This window comes from Parambassis ranga, chromosome 9 (assembly GCF_900634625.1).
Source record: "Parambassis ranga chromosome 9, fParRan2.1, whole genome shotgun sequence".
Lineage (NCBI taxonomy): Eukaryota > Metazoa > Chordata > Actinopteri > Ambassidae > Parambassis > Parambassis ranga.
Window position 1 is genome coordinate 22,809,063 of NC_041030.1, and position 17,497 is coordinate 22,826,559.

General features: G+C 50.5%; 1 protein-coding gene across 9 annotated transcripts in view; it reads right to left on the bottom strand.

Annotated features, from left to right (window-relative positions):
- Nucleotides 1-17,497, bottom strand: part of fras1 (Fraser extracellular matrix complex subunit 1) — a 379,111-nt gene that overhangs the window by 279,608 nt on the left and 82,006 nt on the right. For 3 of the 9 annotated variants that reach the window (XM_028415289.1, XM_028415284.1, XM_028415286.1), the window contains exons 27-36: nucleotides 15,306-15,390; nucleotides 13,002-13,325; nucleotides 8,595-8,754; nucleotides 8,339-8,517; nucleotides 5,039-5,155; nucleotides 4,817-4,931; nucleotides 3,722-3,859; nucleotides 2,754-2,786; nucleotides 331-462; nucleotides 107-235 (exon numbers count right to left, since the gene is read on the bottom strand). The exons of 4 other annotated variants lie outside the window; for them this stretch is intronic. In XM_028415289.1, coding sequence (XP_028271090.1) covers nucleotides 107-235; nucleotides 331-462; nucleotides 2,754-2,786; nucleotides 3,722-3,859; nucleotides 4,817-4,931; nucleotides 5,039-5,155; nucleotides 8,339-8,517; nucleotides 8,595-8,754; nucleotides 13,002-13,325; nucleotides 15,306-15,390 — 1,412 coding nt within the window. The remainder of the gene's footprint in view (nucleotides 1-106; nucleotides 236-330; nucleotides 463-2,753; nucleotides 2,787-3,721; nucleotides 3,860-4,816; nucleotides 4,932-5,038; nucleotides 5,156-8,338; nucleotides 8,518-8,594; nucleotides 8,755-13,001; nucleotides 13,326-15,305; nucleotides 15,391-17,497) is intronic. 2 more of the 9 variants (XM_028415291.1, XM_028415288.1) reach the window with 2 other exon arrangements.

Below are 17,497 nucleotides of genomic sequence, written 5' to 3' on the forward strand. Positions count from 1 at the left end.
GCTGGTTGGTAGCCTACATGTAGATTATAATCTTGGAGTAGTCTCAGCTCAGGTCTGTGTTGTGCCTAGGTGTGTGTGTGTGTGTGTGTGTGTGTGTGTTGTTTACCATTGAACATGCGAGTGTTGGTGCTGCCGTCCATCTTCATCAGCTCTCCATGGATGGGAGCCTCCACCAGCTCAAACTCCAGCTCGTCTGGAGCCGTGTCGGCATCACTCACTGCCAGCTGCTGACCACCTGCACACACACAGACACACACACAGACACACAAACATGTTAGTGGGAGATGAAGCAGTGAGGGCTGCATGTAGTTTGAGTTCTTCTTCTCTCACCTATAGCGGCCTGTCCTCCCAGGCTGACCTCCAGCAGCGGGTCCAGGACCTGGAACACCGGCGGCTGCTGGTGGTTTGACAGCAGCAGGACGGCAAAGTCCAACTCAGGAGTGGTGTGTTCACCGTCTGACACTGTGACACACACACACACACAGAAGGAGGTAAGATTCAAGCAACCACTGAAAGGCAGAAACACGTCCACACATCTTTGATACTCATCAGCTCCCATGGTTTTCTCTGTATTTCTCCATCTTTATCCATCAAAAGGTTCTATGTTATGAAACCTTCATGAATCCAGACACAGTGTTAACAGACAGTTTATCTGAAGGTGAAACCTGATGCAGTAATCAAAGGTTCTGCGGCTGTATTGATTCAACCTGAGCTAATTAGCAGTGAAACTCTCCTGAAGTGTGTAAAACACTCTGATATCTGTTCTGTATTATTACAGTAACTCATTCCTGCTCTGGGTTCAGCTCATCAGTCTGATCCTCCATGATCAGAATATGTTTACTTATGTATGAACAGCAGCATGAACTTCATGAGTGTTTTATTATTTATTGACCTGTGACCTCTCTAGACTCTGTCCTCCAGTGTCCAGTAGAGACTGGCTCCATGTTCAGTGGTTTGTTTTTACTTAACTCTTATAAACCTCATAAACCTCTTTGATTGAATATCTACAAACTTCCTTCACATGTTTCCTTCACATCTTTTGCAGAACAGGAAACTGTGAGAATAAATGATGCATCCAGAAACCTTTTAAATTTTAAACACACGTTCTTTACTTTCTCCTCCGAGCTGCAGACCCTGAGAAGAGTGTGCACTTTAAAGTCAGAGCTGAAGCAGGATGTATGGAGGATAAAAGCATCAGGCCGCTGTGGACCGAAACATCTTCACACTAAAGATCACACACAGACAAAAGGCAGCCGCTAACAGGACCTGATGCAAACAAAGGAGACTTCAGGTCAGAGAAGAGAATCAGGAGAAGACTTTCTCTGCTTAGACAGAAGGAAACAACAGAGGAGGGAGGAAGGAAGCAAAGGAGAGGAGGAGGAAGGAAGGAAGCAAAGGAGAGGAGGAGGAAGGAAGCAAAGGAGAGGAGGAGGAAGGAAGGAAGCAAAGGAGAGGAGGAGGAAGGAAGGAAGCAAAGGAGAGGAGGAAGGAAGGAAGCAAAGGAGAGGAGGAAGGAAGGAAGCAAAGGAGAGGAGGAGGAAGGAAGGAAGCAAAGGAGAGGAGGAGGAAGGAAGCAAAGGAGAGGAGGAAGGAAGGAAGCAAAGGAGAGGAGGAGGAAGGAAGCAAAGGAGAGGAGGAGGAAGGAAGCAAATGAGAGGAGGAGGAAGGAAGGAAGCAAAGGAGAGGAGGAGGAAGGAAGGAAGCAAAGGAGAGGAGGAGGAAGGAAGGAAGCAAAGGAGAGGAGGAGGAAGGAAGGAAGCAAAGGAGAGGAGGAGGAAGGAAGCAAAGGAGAGGAGGAAGGAAGGAAGCAAAGGAGAGGAGGAGGAAGGAAGGAAGCAAAGGAGGAGGAAGGAAGCAAAGGAGAGGAGGAGGAAGGAAGCAAAGGAGGAGGAAGGAAGCAAAGGAGAGGAGGAGAAACGAGGTGAAATAAAACGATTCAGAGGGTGGAAGGAGAAAGAAAAGTCCTGGAGAAGAAAACAAAGAGAAGAAACAAGAAGCAGAGTGGGAGGAAGGACCAGATCTTAGAGAGAGAGGAGGCTGAAAACACACTGAAACAAGAGAGATGAAAACAGACGAGTGCCTGATGGAGAAAACACACGAGGAAGGAAACTGAAGGAGGGAGGAGGAGAGAGGAGGAGGAGGGAGGAGGAGGAGGGAGGAGGAGAGAGGAGGAGGAGGGAGGAGGAGAGAGGAGGAGAGAGGAGGAGGAGAGAGGAGGAGAGAGGAGGAGGAGGGAGGAGAGAGGAGGAGGAGGGAGGAGGAGAGGAAGGAGGCAAACTGGATCAAATGATGTTGTTGGGAGGACTGATGGACAGAGGGACGTAAAGGGGAGCAGAGGGGTGAGGAAGAGGAGAGGAGACAAAAAGAGACATCTGTGGCAGAGGAGACAGGAGGAGACAGGAGGAGACAGAGGAGACAGGAGGAGACAGGAGGAGACAGAGGAGACAGGAGGAGACAGGAGGAGACAGAGGAGACAGGAGGAGACAGGAGGAGACAGAGGAGACAGGAGGAGACAGGAGGAGACAGAGGAGACAGGAGGAGACAGGAGGAGACAGGGGAGACAGAGGAGGAGACAGGAGGAGACAGGAGAGACAGAGGAGACAGGAGGAGACAGGGGAGACAGAGGAGAGGAGGGGCAACGAGGAAGAAGAGAAAAGTTGACATTGAAGAGAAAAGTTTAGAAGAGAAGGAAACATGCTGAGGGAGGAAGGACCTCCTCATCCTCTCAGGACGTGGAGAGATGAAGGGGTTACCTGTGAAGTACACGCTCAGCGACTCCGGCAGGCCTGTAGGGTTAAAACAGAAAGAAGCAGCTGAGGGGATGAAGCAACTAAACTCAGGAGGCGCTGGGTCACTGATTCAAAGCTTCACAAACCCAGATTAAGAGAAATGTAAGTCAGCTTTGATCTTGGATTATGGATTATGGATTATCTTCAGCGCTCTAAAAAACGTTCCTTTGAAATCGTCTCAGATTGTTTCCAAACTCCTCTCACTCAACACCTGACCGTTTGTTTACAGCTCTGAGCCAGAACTCACACTGTAAACAACAACAGGAAGGAACACAAAGCAAACACACAACAAGGTAAGAAGGAGCCGAACACACACAGACACACACACGCAGACACACACACACAGACACACACACACAGACACACACACACAGACACACACGCAGACACGCAGACACACACACACACACTCACACACACAGACAGACACAAACACAGACACACACACACAGACACACACACAGACACACACACACACAGACAGACACACACACAGACACACACAGACACACAGACACACACAGACACACACACACACAGACAGACACACACACAGACACACACACACACAGACACACACACACACACAGACACAGACACACACACACAAAGACACAGACACACACACACAGACAGACACACACACAGACACACACACACACACACAAAGACTGTACTTCCTGTAAAAACAGGAAGCTGTGGAGCTGTGCTCTGATTGGTCCGTTCTTAAGGTTAATTTCTGACATTGATGAGAAGTAAATCAATAATCACTGAGCAGACGTCACTTAGACCACATGTATTCATCCATCATGTTCTCTATAAAAGGTCCATCAGCTGTGATCTGTGACCTCAGAACATGAAGTGTGTGATATGAGGTGATGGTACCGTGTCCCCTTCTGTCCATGTGAACCTGTGTGAGTGTGGACTCTCACCGGTGAAGGAGTACTGGTAGAGCTCCTGCAGGTGTGACGGCGCCGGCGGAGGTCTGTAAATGATCTTCCCGTTATTGACGTCGGCCTGAGTGAAGTGTGTGACCGGTGTGTGCGCTCGGTCCCGGTGCTCGATGGCCCCTGAAAACAAACAGACACACACAGACATCCAATTCAGGCCCGCTGTGGGGATCTGTCCTGCTCCGGCCTCAGAGGCGGAGTCAGTCCTGAGCTGGAACTAATCCCACTCAGGGGGCAGAGGTGCTGCTGCTCATCTTCACTAAATGACCTCACTTCTCTGCAGTGAAAGAAAACAAAGACTGCGAGGTGGAAACAGGACGAGGATGAACAGGTTCACCGTGGGTCCATGTAAGAAGGAACCAGAAGCTCCAGCTCAGAAACAGTGAAGGGTCCGCCTCACTGGCTCTGTTCAAAATGTCCACACACACATGTGTCCGTCCATTAGCTGATGAGTATGAGCTGCTGCAAATCGTTTTTCCCTTTCATTAGACAGAGAGCTGAAGATGATGCCCCCCTCTGACAGATGGTCGCCGCGGAGACGGAGGCTTCAGCTCTGAACGCCACATTAAACCCACACAGGCTCAGCCTGGTGGAAGTCACTGAACACAGCAGATTCAGAAAACTGTGGATCACAGAACTCTGGTTATGATTATTTAAGTGATCATTAAGAGGCTGGAGTCACACGTCCTGCTGCTGCAGCTCAGAACCCAGAACCCCAGAACCCCAGAACCCAGAACCCCAGAACCCCAGAACCCCAGAACCCCAGAACCCAGAACCCCAGAACCCCAGAACCCCAGAACCCCAGAACCCAGAACCCCAGAACCCCACACACTGTGTCTGCAGACACTTAAACCTGCTTCCCAGAGAGGACCCATAATACCTTTAATACTGTGTGTGTGTGTGTGTGTGTGTGTGTGGCTCTGTGTGTGTCTGTGTGTTTGTGTGTTTGTGTGTCTGTGTCTGTGTTTGTGTGTCTGTGTGTCTGTTTGTCTGTGTGTGTGTGGGTGTGTGTGTGTGTGTGTCTGTGTGTTTGTGTGTGTGTGTGTCTGTGTGTGTGTCTGTGTGTGTGTGTCTGACCTTGTCCTGGCGGCAGAGGCTTGGTGATGTTGTAGACGAGCTTCTCACTGGGAGTCTCAGAGTCAATGAAGGACAGAGCTGAAGGAGTTAACTCTGTGACTTGATCCTCCAGAGCCTACACACACACACAGACAGACAAACACACACACAGACACACACAGGTAAGAGCCTAGGTAACCGAGCTGCACACAACACAAACAGAAGCTTCTTTGTGTCCCTCACTGTGATCTGTAGGTCGCAGTCTGGAGCCAGCTGTGGGAATCCCGGGATCTGAGGCAGGACTCCGATGGTGAAGGTCTGGGCTTTACTTTGTATGAGAGGTGCAGCCTCCGTGGAAACCTGAACACACACACACACGCTCAGCCTGAGCCTGCTCATCAATCACTGCTCCAATCACTGACAGTTACTGCTAAATAAGCTACAATCATTTCAATGATTTTACAGCATAAAACAGGTGTTCGGCCTTGTTTCCTCTGCCCACACTGAAGCTCTGAGCTGGGCTCCACTTTGTTTCAGTGTCGTTCTCTCTCACACAGTGTGTGTAGCTTTAAATCCTTTCGTCCCCTGATGGACATGAAAAGCAATTTTTCCTCCTCACTTGTTTATTCTGCTTGTTCCCGTCACATCTGTGGCGTCTGGGAGGAGGAAAGTTCAAGTCGGAGCGAGTCGGCTCCGGCAGCGGCGTGAAGCCGGGAGTCAGCGCCACCAATCACAAGCAATGTGTTGTCACGAGAGTCCGTGTTGAGTCAGCCGGATTTATGGCGGCTGCTGGTTCTGCAGTAAATCATGGATTATGCAGCTAAATCTGATTCAGCATAACTGACACGCTGTGTTTTACGTTACACAGTAAATAAATGGAAACTCTGCAGACTTCATTCATCTGTCTCACAGCGCTCAGTTTGACAAACAGACCAACAGCCTCTGACTGCAGGAGGCCGAGGAGCTGCTGGAGGTAGCCGGAAGGGATGGATGGATTTTAGAGCTCACGTCCAAGAGTTTGAATCGAGGACACTGGACTCATGGATTTATTCTGAAGACGTTTCATCACTCCTCCTGCTCTGGGGAGTGGTGAAGAAGCTTCTTCAGAACTCTTGGACAGAACATGACCTGGATGAATGAGAGCCTGACCCTGCCCAGGCCCGGCCTGTCTCATCACCTATAATTTATCACCTAGTAATTATGAGCCTGAGCCCGATTTGATCTATGTCAGAAATCGTCATGTTTATTCAGAATAACCCCAACAATGCACTTAAAACCGCAAACATCAAGGAGAGAGGCTCCATGAGCTCCAAACGTTACATAAAGAATAACATCTGGTTCGGATGCCTCCTGGACGCCTCCCTGGGGAGGTGTTCCGGGTATGTCCCAATGCGAGGAGACCCTTAGGAAGACCCAGGACTCAGTGGAGAGACTATTACCCCGTTCACACTGGAGAAATAAATCTGGCTAAAGCGGGATTAGGGGCGCATCCAGATGTATCCAGATTTTTTTTTCTGAGTGTGAACACCTCAAATCCGGATGTATCCAGTTTGATTTCCGGATTGGCTCAAATGTGGCTCAGGTGTGAACGCAAATGTGGCTAGCAAATCCGGCTAGCGACGTGATACTTCCGGTTAGCGACATGCTACTCCCGGTTAGCGATGTGCTACTTCCGGTTCACGGGGCGCGACACGGGACAAAAAAAACCGCACGATGCATGCGCACACGCGGTCCTACCGCGGCCTGAACGGACTCTGTATATTACGAGGCGCCACCTAGTGGTTTGGAGGACCGCAAACAAGCCAGATTGAGCCGGATTGAGTGCAGACACGTTTGTGTGATGGCCAGATTTGAAAATAGGTCTGAACATATCCAGCTTAAAGACGATCCAGATACAATCCTACTCTAGCTGGACTGACTTTCTCCAGTGTGAACGGGGCATATGTCTCTCGGCCGGCCTGGGAACGCCTCGGGATTCCCCCGGAGGAGCTGGAGGAAGTGTCCAGTGAGAGGGAAGTCTGGACGTCCCTGCTTAGACCGCTGCCCCCGCGACCCGGATAGGCGGTAGAAGATGGATGGATGGAGGTTTGTTCTTCTGCTGCTTTACTGATATAGGCCCTTTGGCCTTCAGTATTATAGCTGACAATGAACAATCCAACATGTGAAGCAGCATGTAATGATGTTCCTGAGGTATGTATGTACACCAGGCACACAGTGTTTTTACTTTAATGTCCACATCTAATCCAGGGCATTCCTTCAGAAACTCATTGTGCCAGAGACAAGAAGCAGCAGCAGCAAAGTGTGAGGGTAAAAATCTAAAGTTCTCCAAAGTTAAGGACACGACTCTGAAACAAACAGCAGCCTGGTCTTTGATTCCTGCAGAGAACAAGCCTCTGTTCTGCCGCGCAGCTCCGAGCTGCAGAACCAGAGTGAATTCCAAATCAATCAGTTCTTTGATAAAGAATTCAGTGGAGGACAATCATAGCACCCTGACACAGCGTCAGCTGCAATCACCCCTCAGACAGACCACACCAAAGCTCGCAGCCAATCAGACGGCAGGGCGCCTCTGCTGGCTTTCCACCGGCTCAGAGAAATGATGAGACGCTCCAGATTCTAATTTGACTCCAGCGCTGTGTAATTGAAAAGCATTTGGCCTGATGGATGGAGCCCGAATGTGTGGAGCTGGACGGAGGCCGAGGGATGATTGGATGTAGCCACCAGCTTCTGGCTGCTCCTCTGTTTCTTTAATGGAGTGGAGGTGAGGCGGAGGCAGCTGTGAAAAACACTCTAACCGCAGCGTGATGAATGCTCCGGCCGCTTTACTGGGATTGTCGCAGATTTGGAGCCAATTTGCAAGTAATTTGGTGTCATTAACACTAATCAAGATAAGTCACTCTGGGCTCATTCTGAGTGCTGCTGCGTCTCACAGAACATTTGGACTGAGGCAGCCGAAGAGTGAAGGAAGGAAAATACTAAAAACACACAACCTAGAAGCTCTCGGAGGTGGATCTACCCGGATTGGCTCACATCTGGCTCAGGTCTGAACGCAAATGCGGCTAGTGAATCCCGCTAGTGACATCATACTTCTGGTTCAAAAAAAAAAAAACGCATGACACATGCACACATGGTCCTACCGCGGCCTGAATGGACTCTGTATTTTACAAGGCGCCACCTAGTGGTTTGGAGGACAACAAAGAAGCCGTGTTAAGCTGGATTGAGTGCGGACACGTGTGTGTGATTCTCACTGGCCCCGAGGATTCTCACTGCAGTGTGTATTGATCTTCCTTTATCAAAAACATTTTCACACACACAGACACACACTCGCCCCCGGCAGCAGTCATGTGTTCATCCTGGCACCATGTTTCTCCTGTGTTTTTTTATGAGTTTGGTTCCCTGTCCTTCTATAGATGAGTTCGTGGTGCCGGTTCTGTGTGTGTGAACAGCTGCTGCTGTCTGTAGCTGAGCCTCCACACACACACACACACGGGTCTGATCAAAATGGAGGTGAAGCACACAGCAGACAGGCTTTATGAATCATCTGACCTGGAACTGGAAGGAGTCCCCGCTGCTCCCCGAGCCAAAGTGCCGGTACCAGACGGTGCCGTCGTTCACGTCCTGCTGGGTGAAAGAAGTCGTGACCGTGAAGCCCCGGTCGTCGGTCAGCGAGGGACGCCAGCCCTCCGGTGGGCCGTCAGCTGGCATGGACACCAGCACCACCTCACCTGGACACAGAGGGTGGAGGTGAGCAAACCTTTGGCAGATGTTAAACTTATGGAATATTTATATGTCAATATTTTACCATATCTGGGCTGCCCCTCTGATGAGAGGATGGTGTAGATGATGTCCTCAGTGCTGACACCCTTATACTCGGCCTGCAGGTACTTCTTATCGAGCCGCACCATGCCCCCCTCCCTCACCCAGGTCAGCGGCATGGTCCGAACGTGAGGAGAGTCTGCAGACTGGAACACACACACACACAGATAATTATTTTATGAACTATCACACGTATTACTGACTGTGAACTGAGAGATGCAGGGAGCGTCACTCGCACTGTGGCGTCACTCTGTGCTGACGCCGGTCTCCATGTTTCATCCTCAGCTTTCTGAGCCTGGTGACCAGCAGCAGTGCTGCGCCTGACGTCAGCTCCACCAGCAGTAATCTGTGCACTCTGAGGACTGACAGCACAACTTCAGGAGCTTCTTTTTCTGGTGCAGTATTGATCGATGGCAGTCACCCCCCCAGAGAACAAAGAGCAGGATTAAAGCACAGAGACGAGTCCGTGTCGCTGCAGAACGTTCCTGCAACCTTTTCAAAGGCCTCTCGCTCACAGAGTCTGAATAAAACGCCGTGTCCTTGTGGGCAGCTGTAACCTCCTCTGTCTAAACACACATTGATCACCCCATGCTTGAAGGATTCTGGCGTCTAATAGATCAATAAAGAATAAATGAGCAGCCACTTAGATAAAGCCTGGAAGTGTTTTGGAACAGTGAACTTAAACATTCAGCTCATTTCCTGCAGGATGTAATCAGCACGCTGTGGCAGCATCACAGGTGTGTGAGGGAGTGTGTCTGTGTTTGAAGATAACAACCTGCTGACCATCTGCGGCTGCTCTGCCTGCCTCTGGGCTGATCCGAATCACACTGTTTCAGCAGCAGAAGGCAGAGAAATGACGAGCAGCTGAGGACGTGAGCGCGGCTGCTTAACACCACATCGTCCCCGGACTACAAAAAGCCCAGGAAGACGCGTTCTCAAGGACGTTCGGACCCAGCAGCAGCACCGCACGGAGCCGATCAGAGGGAACGCTCGTGATTTCACCAGCTTTACTCTACCTACCCGCAGCTCCACCGCCACTGGGTCATTTCCTCAGTGTTGCTCTCAGATAACGCACAAATCTAACGAACTGTTTCCACGTGAGATTTGTGTTTAGACAGAGAGCCTAATCTCTGTCTGACAGGTGGAACGTAAATCAAACACTCTGTTTGTGACCTCCGGGAGAGCAGAATGGAATCTGTTGCTGTTTTTAATTGATAATGAGTATAAAGAAAAGCAGAAAGTGACATCAGGAAGGCTGCAAACAGAACAGAACCCACTTCTTTAAAAGTCTGTGATGGACTCGGAGCTGTTCGTGGCCTGTGGTTTAGTGGGATGGTGGGCTGGGTCGTGGTGGACCACCGACTGGAAGCTGTCTGTCTGGGCCTACGTGTCGAACTCATTAAGCTCTTGGTTCGGTGTTATGTTCTCGGTCTAATGTACAGAAAGTGTTCTACTCGACCTGGACACACAAACCATGACGGTCCAACCTCATTCAGGCCAAAAACCACATCCAGACATCAAACTGCTCCAACGTCGCCTCAAAGACGTTTGGTCCAATAAATTGTCAGATTCTTATTCTCAGAACAATCTCCTTAATTTCCAGAATTTCTGGTGGGGGTTGGGGGGAGAGGGGTGAAGAAGGTGAGATGATGGACTTGTCACACAGACACTGAAAGTGACAGAATGGCTCCTCTAATTTAGTCAGAATGAAGTGTCCAGCATCTGAAGTGATGAAGCGTGCGGTAAGCATGACAACCAGGATATGGAGAGCAACACATCAGAGCATCTAAAAGGCAATCACGGGAGCACAAAGTAAATGATCCTCGGTGCTCAGCTGGAGATGAGCTGAAACCACTCTGCCTCCCCTCTGCTTTACAACGCTGCTGAGCCATTAGCCTCCCGAAGCTGGATGGCTGATCCGTGAGGGGAGCAGAGGAGCCCGGGGGGCTTTCAGACACTCCAAGTGTTCCTCCCTCACACAGTAATTGAAGGCCAGGGGTCCTGCTTCCTATTCAGCCGAGCTCCAGCTCAGGGCTCAGGCTCTGTTCATCCATCAGAGGGTGGTTACAGCCCTGATTAGTCCCCTGCTTTAGAGCTCAGTAATCCAACTTTCAGGAAGCCTATTGTCCCTGACACAGCCTGGCATGGACCGCCACTGCTTCTGCCTGAGAAGCACAAAGACTATGCTGAGAAAAGTGGAGCCTCATTGGCTTAACTTTGTTACAATCCAGGCAGAGCCAATAAGCACTCAGGGTTCTACTGTGGAGCTTTGTGGGAGCAGTCAAAGTTCATGAAGTGTCTGAGGATTGATCTTCTGTGTCACACCGTGCGGTGATGAAGCTGCATTAAACAAACATTAGCAGCTACACACAGCTGAGCAGTGACAGCAAGCTACACACTACTGATCAATAAATAACTGATCAATAAATAACTGATCACATGGCAGTGAACAACCATGATGTCACATGTTTAAATATGAAAGCATTAAATCAATCTGCCTACAATAAATGGTTGAATAGGTGGATGGATGATGGATGGATGGATGGATGATGGATGGTTGGATGATGGATGATGGATGGATGGATGGATGGATGGATGATGGATGGTTGGATGATGGATGGCTGGATGATGGATGGATGGATGGTAGGATGGATGGATGGATGGATGGATGAATGGATGGATGGATGGTAGGATGGATGATGAATGGATGGATGATGGATGGTTGGATGATGGATGGTTGGATGATGGATGGATGATGGATGGTTGGATGATGGATGGATGAATGGATGATGGATGGATGAATGGATGATGGATGGTTGGATGATGGATGGATGGATGATGGATGGATGATGGATGGTTGGATGATGGATGGATGAATGGATGATGGATGGTTGGATGATGGATGGATGATGGATGGTTGGATGATGGATGGATGAATGGATGATGGATGGTTGGATGATGGATGGTTGGATGAATGGATGATGGATGGTTGGATGAATGGATGATGGATGGTTGGATGATGGATGGTTGGATGAATGGATGATGGATGGTTGGATGCATAGCCAAGACTGCGTTCACAAAACAGAAGTGACCCTAACAGTGACCTTTAACCTTTACACTCACACATGGGCAGACATGTTCTGAGGTCTCATGACCTTTGCCCACAAAGACCTAACCGGTTCGGCTCAGAGGGATAACTGAAGCAGAGAGGCTGGAGGTGAGCTTCCTGTGTGAGAGCAGCTTGAATCTTACTTTTTAAATGTGTTCCACTAATTGTCCCCTTTGTGCAGTAACAGTATGTTAATCCTAATCCTCATTGAACGGCAGGTTCTGGCTCGCTGCTTCCTGTGTTTCCTTGGTGACTCTTCAAATTTCAATATGGTGATGTGTGCGAGCAGAGAGGCTGCTGGGACGCATCCAGAACCCCTCCACATGAATCAGGGTCATTCTCTCAGCTCTCCATCACACTGTCCGTCCTGCTCCATCTAACCCACGACAGAATGCAGCATCAGGGCATTTTACAGTGAGTGGATACTGCTGTGTGTGTGTGTGGGATGGAAAACAGCAGGAACGCAGCCTGAAGCGCACCATCTGTACGCAGCCAGACAAACAGAGCCGCCCTCCAAACCCAAACACCGTGACTGGAGGAGATCTGGACGGAGAAGTTTCTCTGCTGTCTGGACTACAGTTTGTTTTTCCCTGGAGCACAGAGAGGTGGGAGGTGGCTGAGAATCCTCAGCCCACCGAGCTCCACACTGTCCCCCAGGAGCAGGCTGAGATTCCTCCTGTCTCACAGTATTTCGTTTGTGTGACACATGACCACAAGAGGGCACACTGCTACAAAACTGTCTCACTTCCAAAAAACTACCAAGGTTTAAAACCAGTCTGTACAAAGGTACACACACACACACACACACACACACACACACACACACTCTTATCTGTCTAGACATCTTCAATATCAGAAGCAGGTCCCACCTTGCCTGTTGCATGTCTTCTTCGTGTGTGTGTGTGTGTGTGTGTGTGTGTGTGTGTGTGTGTGTGTGTGTGTGTGTGTGTGTGTGTGTGTGTGTGTGTGTGTGCTGAAGCTTGTTATTTGAGCAGGTCTCATGCCAAACACCCCCTCCCCCCTCCCTCTCTTCCCTGTCACTCATGGCAACCAACGTTTCCTGAAAGATAATTGTGTCCTTGTCACAAAAAGAAAGTGACTGTGGCTCGAGCAGAGCGCTGTGTGTGGACGTGCTGAGCAGGACCAGTGCAGTGAACACTAAGGCTGAGGAGGACGTCAGGAGTGTCTATCAGAGCTGAATGCAGAACACTGGGACATCTTTCAATCTGCACTTCTGAGCTCTGTTCACTGACACAGATTTGAAATTAAAGAGCTTCCTCCTACCTTCTGCTGGATCTGCACTCTGAGCAGCACGTTGCTGTAGGTGTGGCCGTCGTTGACCTGCAGCACCACCCCGTCCTCCACCTCCTCCGAGCCATCGTGGATGTACTGGATCTGTTCCCGCGACAGCTCCTCCAGCTTGAATCTGCTCAGAGCACGGTCGCCGTGGAGACGGGTCAGCCGGCCGTGGCGGGGAGGCTCGAGGACCATAACCAGGACGTCGGCCGGGTTGTCGGGGTCGTCGACCTGCAGGACCGACTTGGTGATGGTCGCGAGGCCGCCGCGGCCCTCCACGGGCAGAGGAGCGAGGGTCACCACTCTGGGCGGCTGGAAAGGCGGGAAAAAAGGATCATAACCTGACAACTTCAGATCCGTTTCCTGTGCAGTAAAAGTTTTTCACACAGCAGTTTCTGGGATGTGGGATGATGCATTTTCTCCCAGAGGACGGGGTCATGGAGCTGCAGTGACCCGCCGCCAGGGGAGATGAAGAGGATGAAGGTAAAGATGGAGGTGAAGCAGGGCGCCTCATTAAGCTGCACTCTGCTGCATCAGAAGCCGCTGGAAAACACTCAACTCTTTTTAGAGCACCACAGTGAGAGAGGGAGAGAGGGAGGCCGTGTGAGCGGACTGTCTTCTGCCTGTACCTCTGTGCTGGGAATAATGGACTAAGGATTGGCACTGCAGCACTCTGGCTGCTGTGGGTCTGTCTGAGTTGGTCCAGAAAGACAAACAGACGCCTCTCCTGTGTCTGAGTTTAAATATCAACACAGAAAACAAACATGTTGGCTGGAAGCCAAAAACTGTAGTTTGCGTTTCATTGAACCCCCCAAAACCACCTCCCAACACAAAAAGACAGCGGTTTGCAGCCAGGCGGCAGGAAGGTGCAGGCTGAGATCCAGGGGCGGTCCCTGTGGAGACCCAGTGTGCCACGGCCCTGAATCAAAGCCGCCATCAGGTGCGGAGCTGTGCGCCGCTCGGCCTGACGCGGGGCGAGCTGTACTCGTTCCCCTCCTGCTGGCAGAGCTCCAGCTTTGTGCCATCACAGCAGCAGCTTGAGCAAAGCACACAACCAGCCGGTTCCAGAGACAAAGTGGCTGCTGAGAGTCACACAGGCTCCTTCCTGCATGTCTCTGAAGCAAAGGTGCAGAACCATGTGAGGAGCAGGTCCTTCTCTGCTCTGCGTTCTGTTCGGGGCTGTCAGAGGAATGATCTCTTAGAGACAGACAGCTCGGTCCTCAGGCGCCCGCCTGAATCCTGTGTCGTCCTCCTCAGAGGGAAACAAAAGGTTTGCAAGTGCCTGAGGGGCTGAACGTGTGCGTGCTGCTTTAAAATCATGCTAAGACACGTCCACTCGCTACAGCGAGATCTGCCCCCTCGAGGCAAAGCAAACACAGCCTGGCTCAGGTGGGAGGGCTCACCGTTATCCTGCTGAGCTTCATGTTTGTGCAGAGATGTCGTCACCTGAGGGGCCTCTGGGCTCCGCAGCACTTTCCTTAGTTTGCTCTTTGTTTGTTTTGTAGTTCTGATGGATGTATTCAGCACAGAGGTCTCTGGGTGCCCTTCATCCGCAGCCTTCCTGCCAGGTTCAGCAGTCACAGCCTGTGTTGCTGCTGCTGCTACCTGCACCTCTGCTAAAACCCGATCATTACACGGGCCGCTCTGAGCCGGGATCCATCAGAAAGCCTGCCTGCTGTATGTGTGTGAGGCCACTCCTGTCAGGAGGAGAATGGCTGTCTGCGCCACACATCTTTCACTCCTGAGGCTATTACACTGCTGGCTCAGAATCTGATGGGAATTTCAATTAACACGTTCGTTTGGCAGCTACACATGGAGCTCCTGCTCAACACTGTCTGACTGTAGGAATGTCTCTCTGTTAGGAAACCTGCAAAGCTCGAGGTTTTCTAAGAGAAGCTGTGTTTCAGAGAGAACAGTGATGTAAACCGTAAGAACACAGAGTTACATCAGAGTGTGAGACGCTCTTTGATGTGGAGTGAAAGGAACAATCACAGGAGGCTGCGGCGGCTCGACCAGCCGAGCAGAGAAGCAGCTACACGCCTGTGGCTGTGAAGACACAGCTCACATTATTTATCCACCTCTGCACCAACACAAAAACAAACAGCTGTGATCAGAGCTCAGAACTGGAAACAGAGAGAAGCTGTTTCTGTTTTCAGCCACTCTTTGTTAGAGTGGACACTCTAATCCCTCAGATAATGACAATGTGCTGGTTCAACAGAGTTAGATGAAACTACATAAATACAGATTCATGATGCAAACACGACCCAACAAAGGAAAACACCAAGATCATACCTGCATGGAAACGGCGTGAACTGCTATCACTTCTGGCCGAGAAAACAGCTGCGGGTCTGCAACACGAAGGGAGAACTCACCGGACCTGGGAAGATAGGAAGGAAGGAAGGAAGGAAGGAAGGAAGGACGAAGGGAGGAAGGACGAAGGGAGGAAGGAAGGAAGGGAGGAAGGAAGGAAGGGAGGAAGGACGAAGGGAGGAAGGAAGGAAGGAAGGAAAGACAAAGGGAGGAAGGAAGGAAGGAAGGAAGGAAGGAAGGAAGGACGAAGGGAGGAAGGAAGGAAGGAAAGACAAAGGGAGGAAGGAAGGAAGGAAGGAAGGAAGGAAGGAAGGAAGGAAGGAAGGAAGGACGAAGGGAGGAAGGAAGGAAGGAAGGAAGGAAGGAAGGAAGGAAAGACAAAGGGAGGAAGGAAGGAAGGAAGGAAGGAAGGAAGGAAGGAAGGAAGGAAGGAAGGACGAAGGGAGGAAGGAAGGAAGGAAGGGAGGAAGGAAGGAAGGGAGGAAGGAAGGAAGGAAGGAAGGACGAAGGGAGGAAGGAAGGAAGGAAGGAAGGAAAGACAAAGGGAGGAAGGAAGGAAGGAAGGAAGGAAGGAAGGAAGGACGAAGGGAGGAAGGAAGGAAGGAAGGAAGGAAGGAAGGAAGGAAGGAAGGAAAGACAAAGGGAGGGAAGGAAGGAAGGAAGGAAGGAAGGAAGGAAGGAAGGACGAAGGGAGGAAGGAAGGAAGGAAGGAAAGACAAAGGGAGGAAGGAAGGAAGGAAGGAAGGAAGGAAGGAAGGACGAAGGGAGGAAGGAAGGAAGGAAGGAAGGACGAAGGGAGGAAGGAAGGAAGGAGGGAAGGAAGGAAGGAAGGAAGGAAGGAAGGAAGGAAGGAAGGAAGGAAGGGAGGACGGGAGGACGAAGCAAACAAAAAAAACATCCTTTACAAGGTGCTAATTTCAGGTAAAAGTTAAAATGCACTCGTCTCTTTTTCAGAATGAACATGAAACATTTAGCTCCGAGGTTTCTGGGAAAATGAGTCCTGTGAGGCCAGCGTGGTGTGTAGTCATTAGACCTAATCACCTCAGAGCTATCAGGGAGCACAGTAACCTCTCTCCGTCTCACACACACTCATCACCACCAATAACTCCGCTCAGCCTGCAGCTTTCACATCGTTAAGAACGAAGGCTTATTACCCACAAGTCCCTGGGCCTGAGTGGGTAGGTGGCTTCTCAGACCTAATGACGGAGCAGGTGTTTGTCTGCTGATGAGCTGAGGCTGCGGGGGCTACACGTGCATTTGTTCCAGATACAGAATAATGAAAGCCCGTTAAAGATGGACGCCGTGAGGACATGGTGAACGCTCATTAAAGATGGACGCCGTGAGGACAGGGTGAACGCTCATTAAAGATGGACGCCGTGAGGACAGGGTGAACGCTCATTAAAGATGGACGCCGTGAGGACAGGGTGAACGCTCGTGCTGCGTCTCGTGGATTCTTGACAGATGAACGGTGGATTCTGAGCCTGTGCTCTCCACAGGGACCACAGCGGTCTGACCCCTGACATGATTGACTGGCTCTGTCCCCACAGAGGACTGCAGACGGCAGTGAGAGCAGGACGTTTGTCCTCAGCATCAGCTCCACATGTCGGCTTTATCGCCTCCTCCACAGAATGTGAAATATGGCTGTGATACAGATGTAATCTTGTTTTTATGTTGTGCTGTTTCCATTAATCTAATGAGTCTGAACCGGGCAGCGGATCATACGTCACTGATTCAGTGGCACGCCGCCACTTGAAGGCCGAGCCAGTTAAAAGGGGGATTGACTGTTTAATAATCTGATTGGCTGAAAGGATGCTGGGCTCACACACAAAGACCTAAAGACTTACAGCAGCCCGCGGCCGAGCAGCCGGCTCAGCTGTAAAGAGGCTCGCACAGTTATTAGCAGCCAGTTCTGGTAGCGAGTGTGTGTCACACACACAGGATCTGTTTGGGTCTCCACCTCAGCTGACCTGCAGAGTTCACAGCCTGCAGCCCTGCTGGGTGTTTGGAGGGTTGTGACACAGACACTGTCACCCTGACATCCTATAACTGTATCTGACTCCAACCATCAACCAGCTCCGCACTAACAAAAGAACGAACGTCAAAACCATTTTCCAGAACAGCTCACAGGTCTTCTCGGGTTTCCAGGACTAGACCAGTGCTCTAAAGGAAAGGTC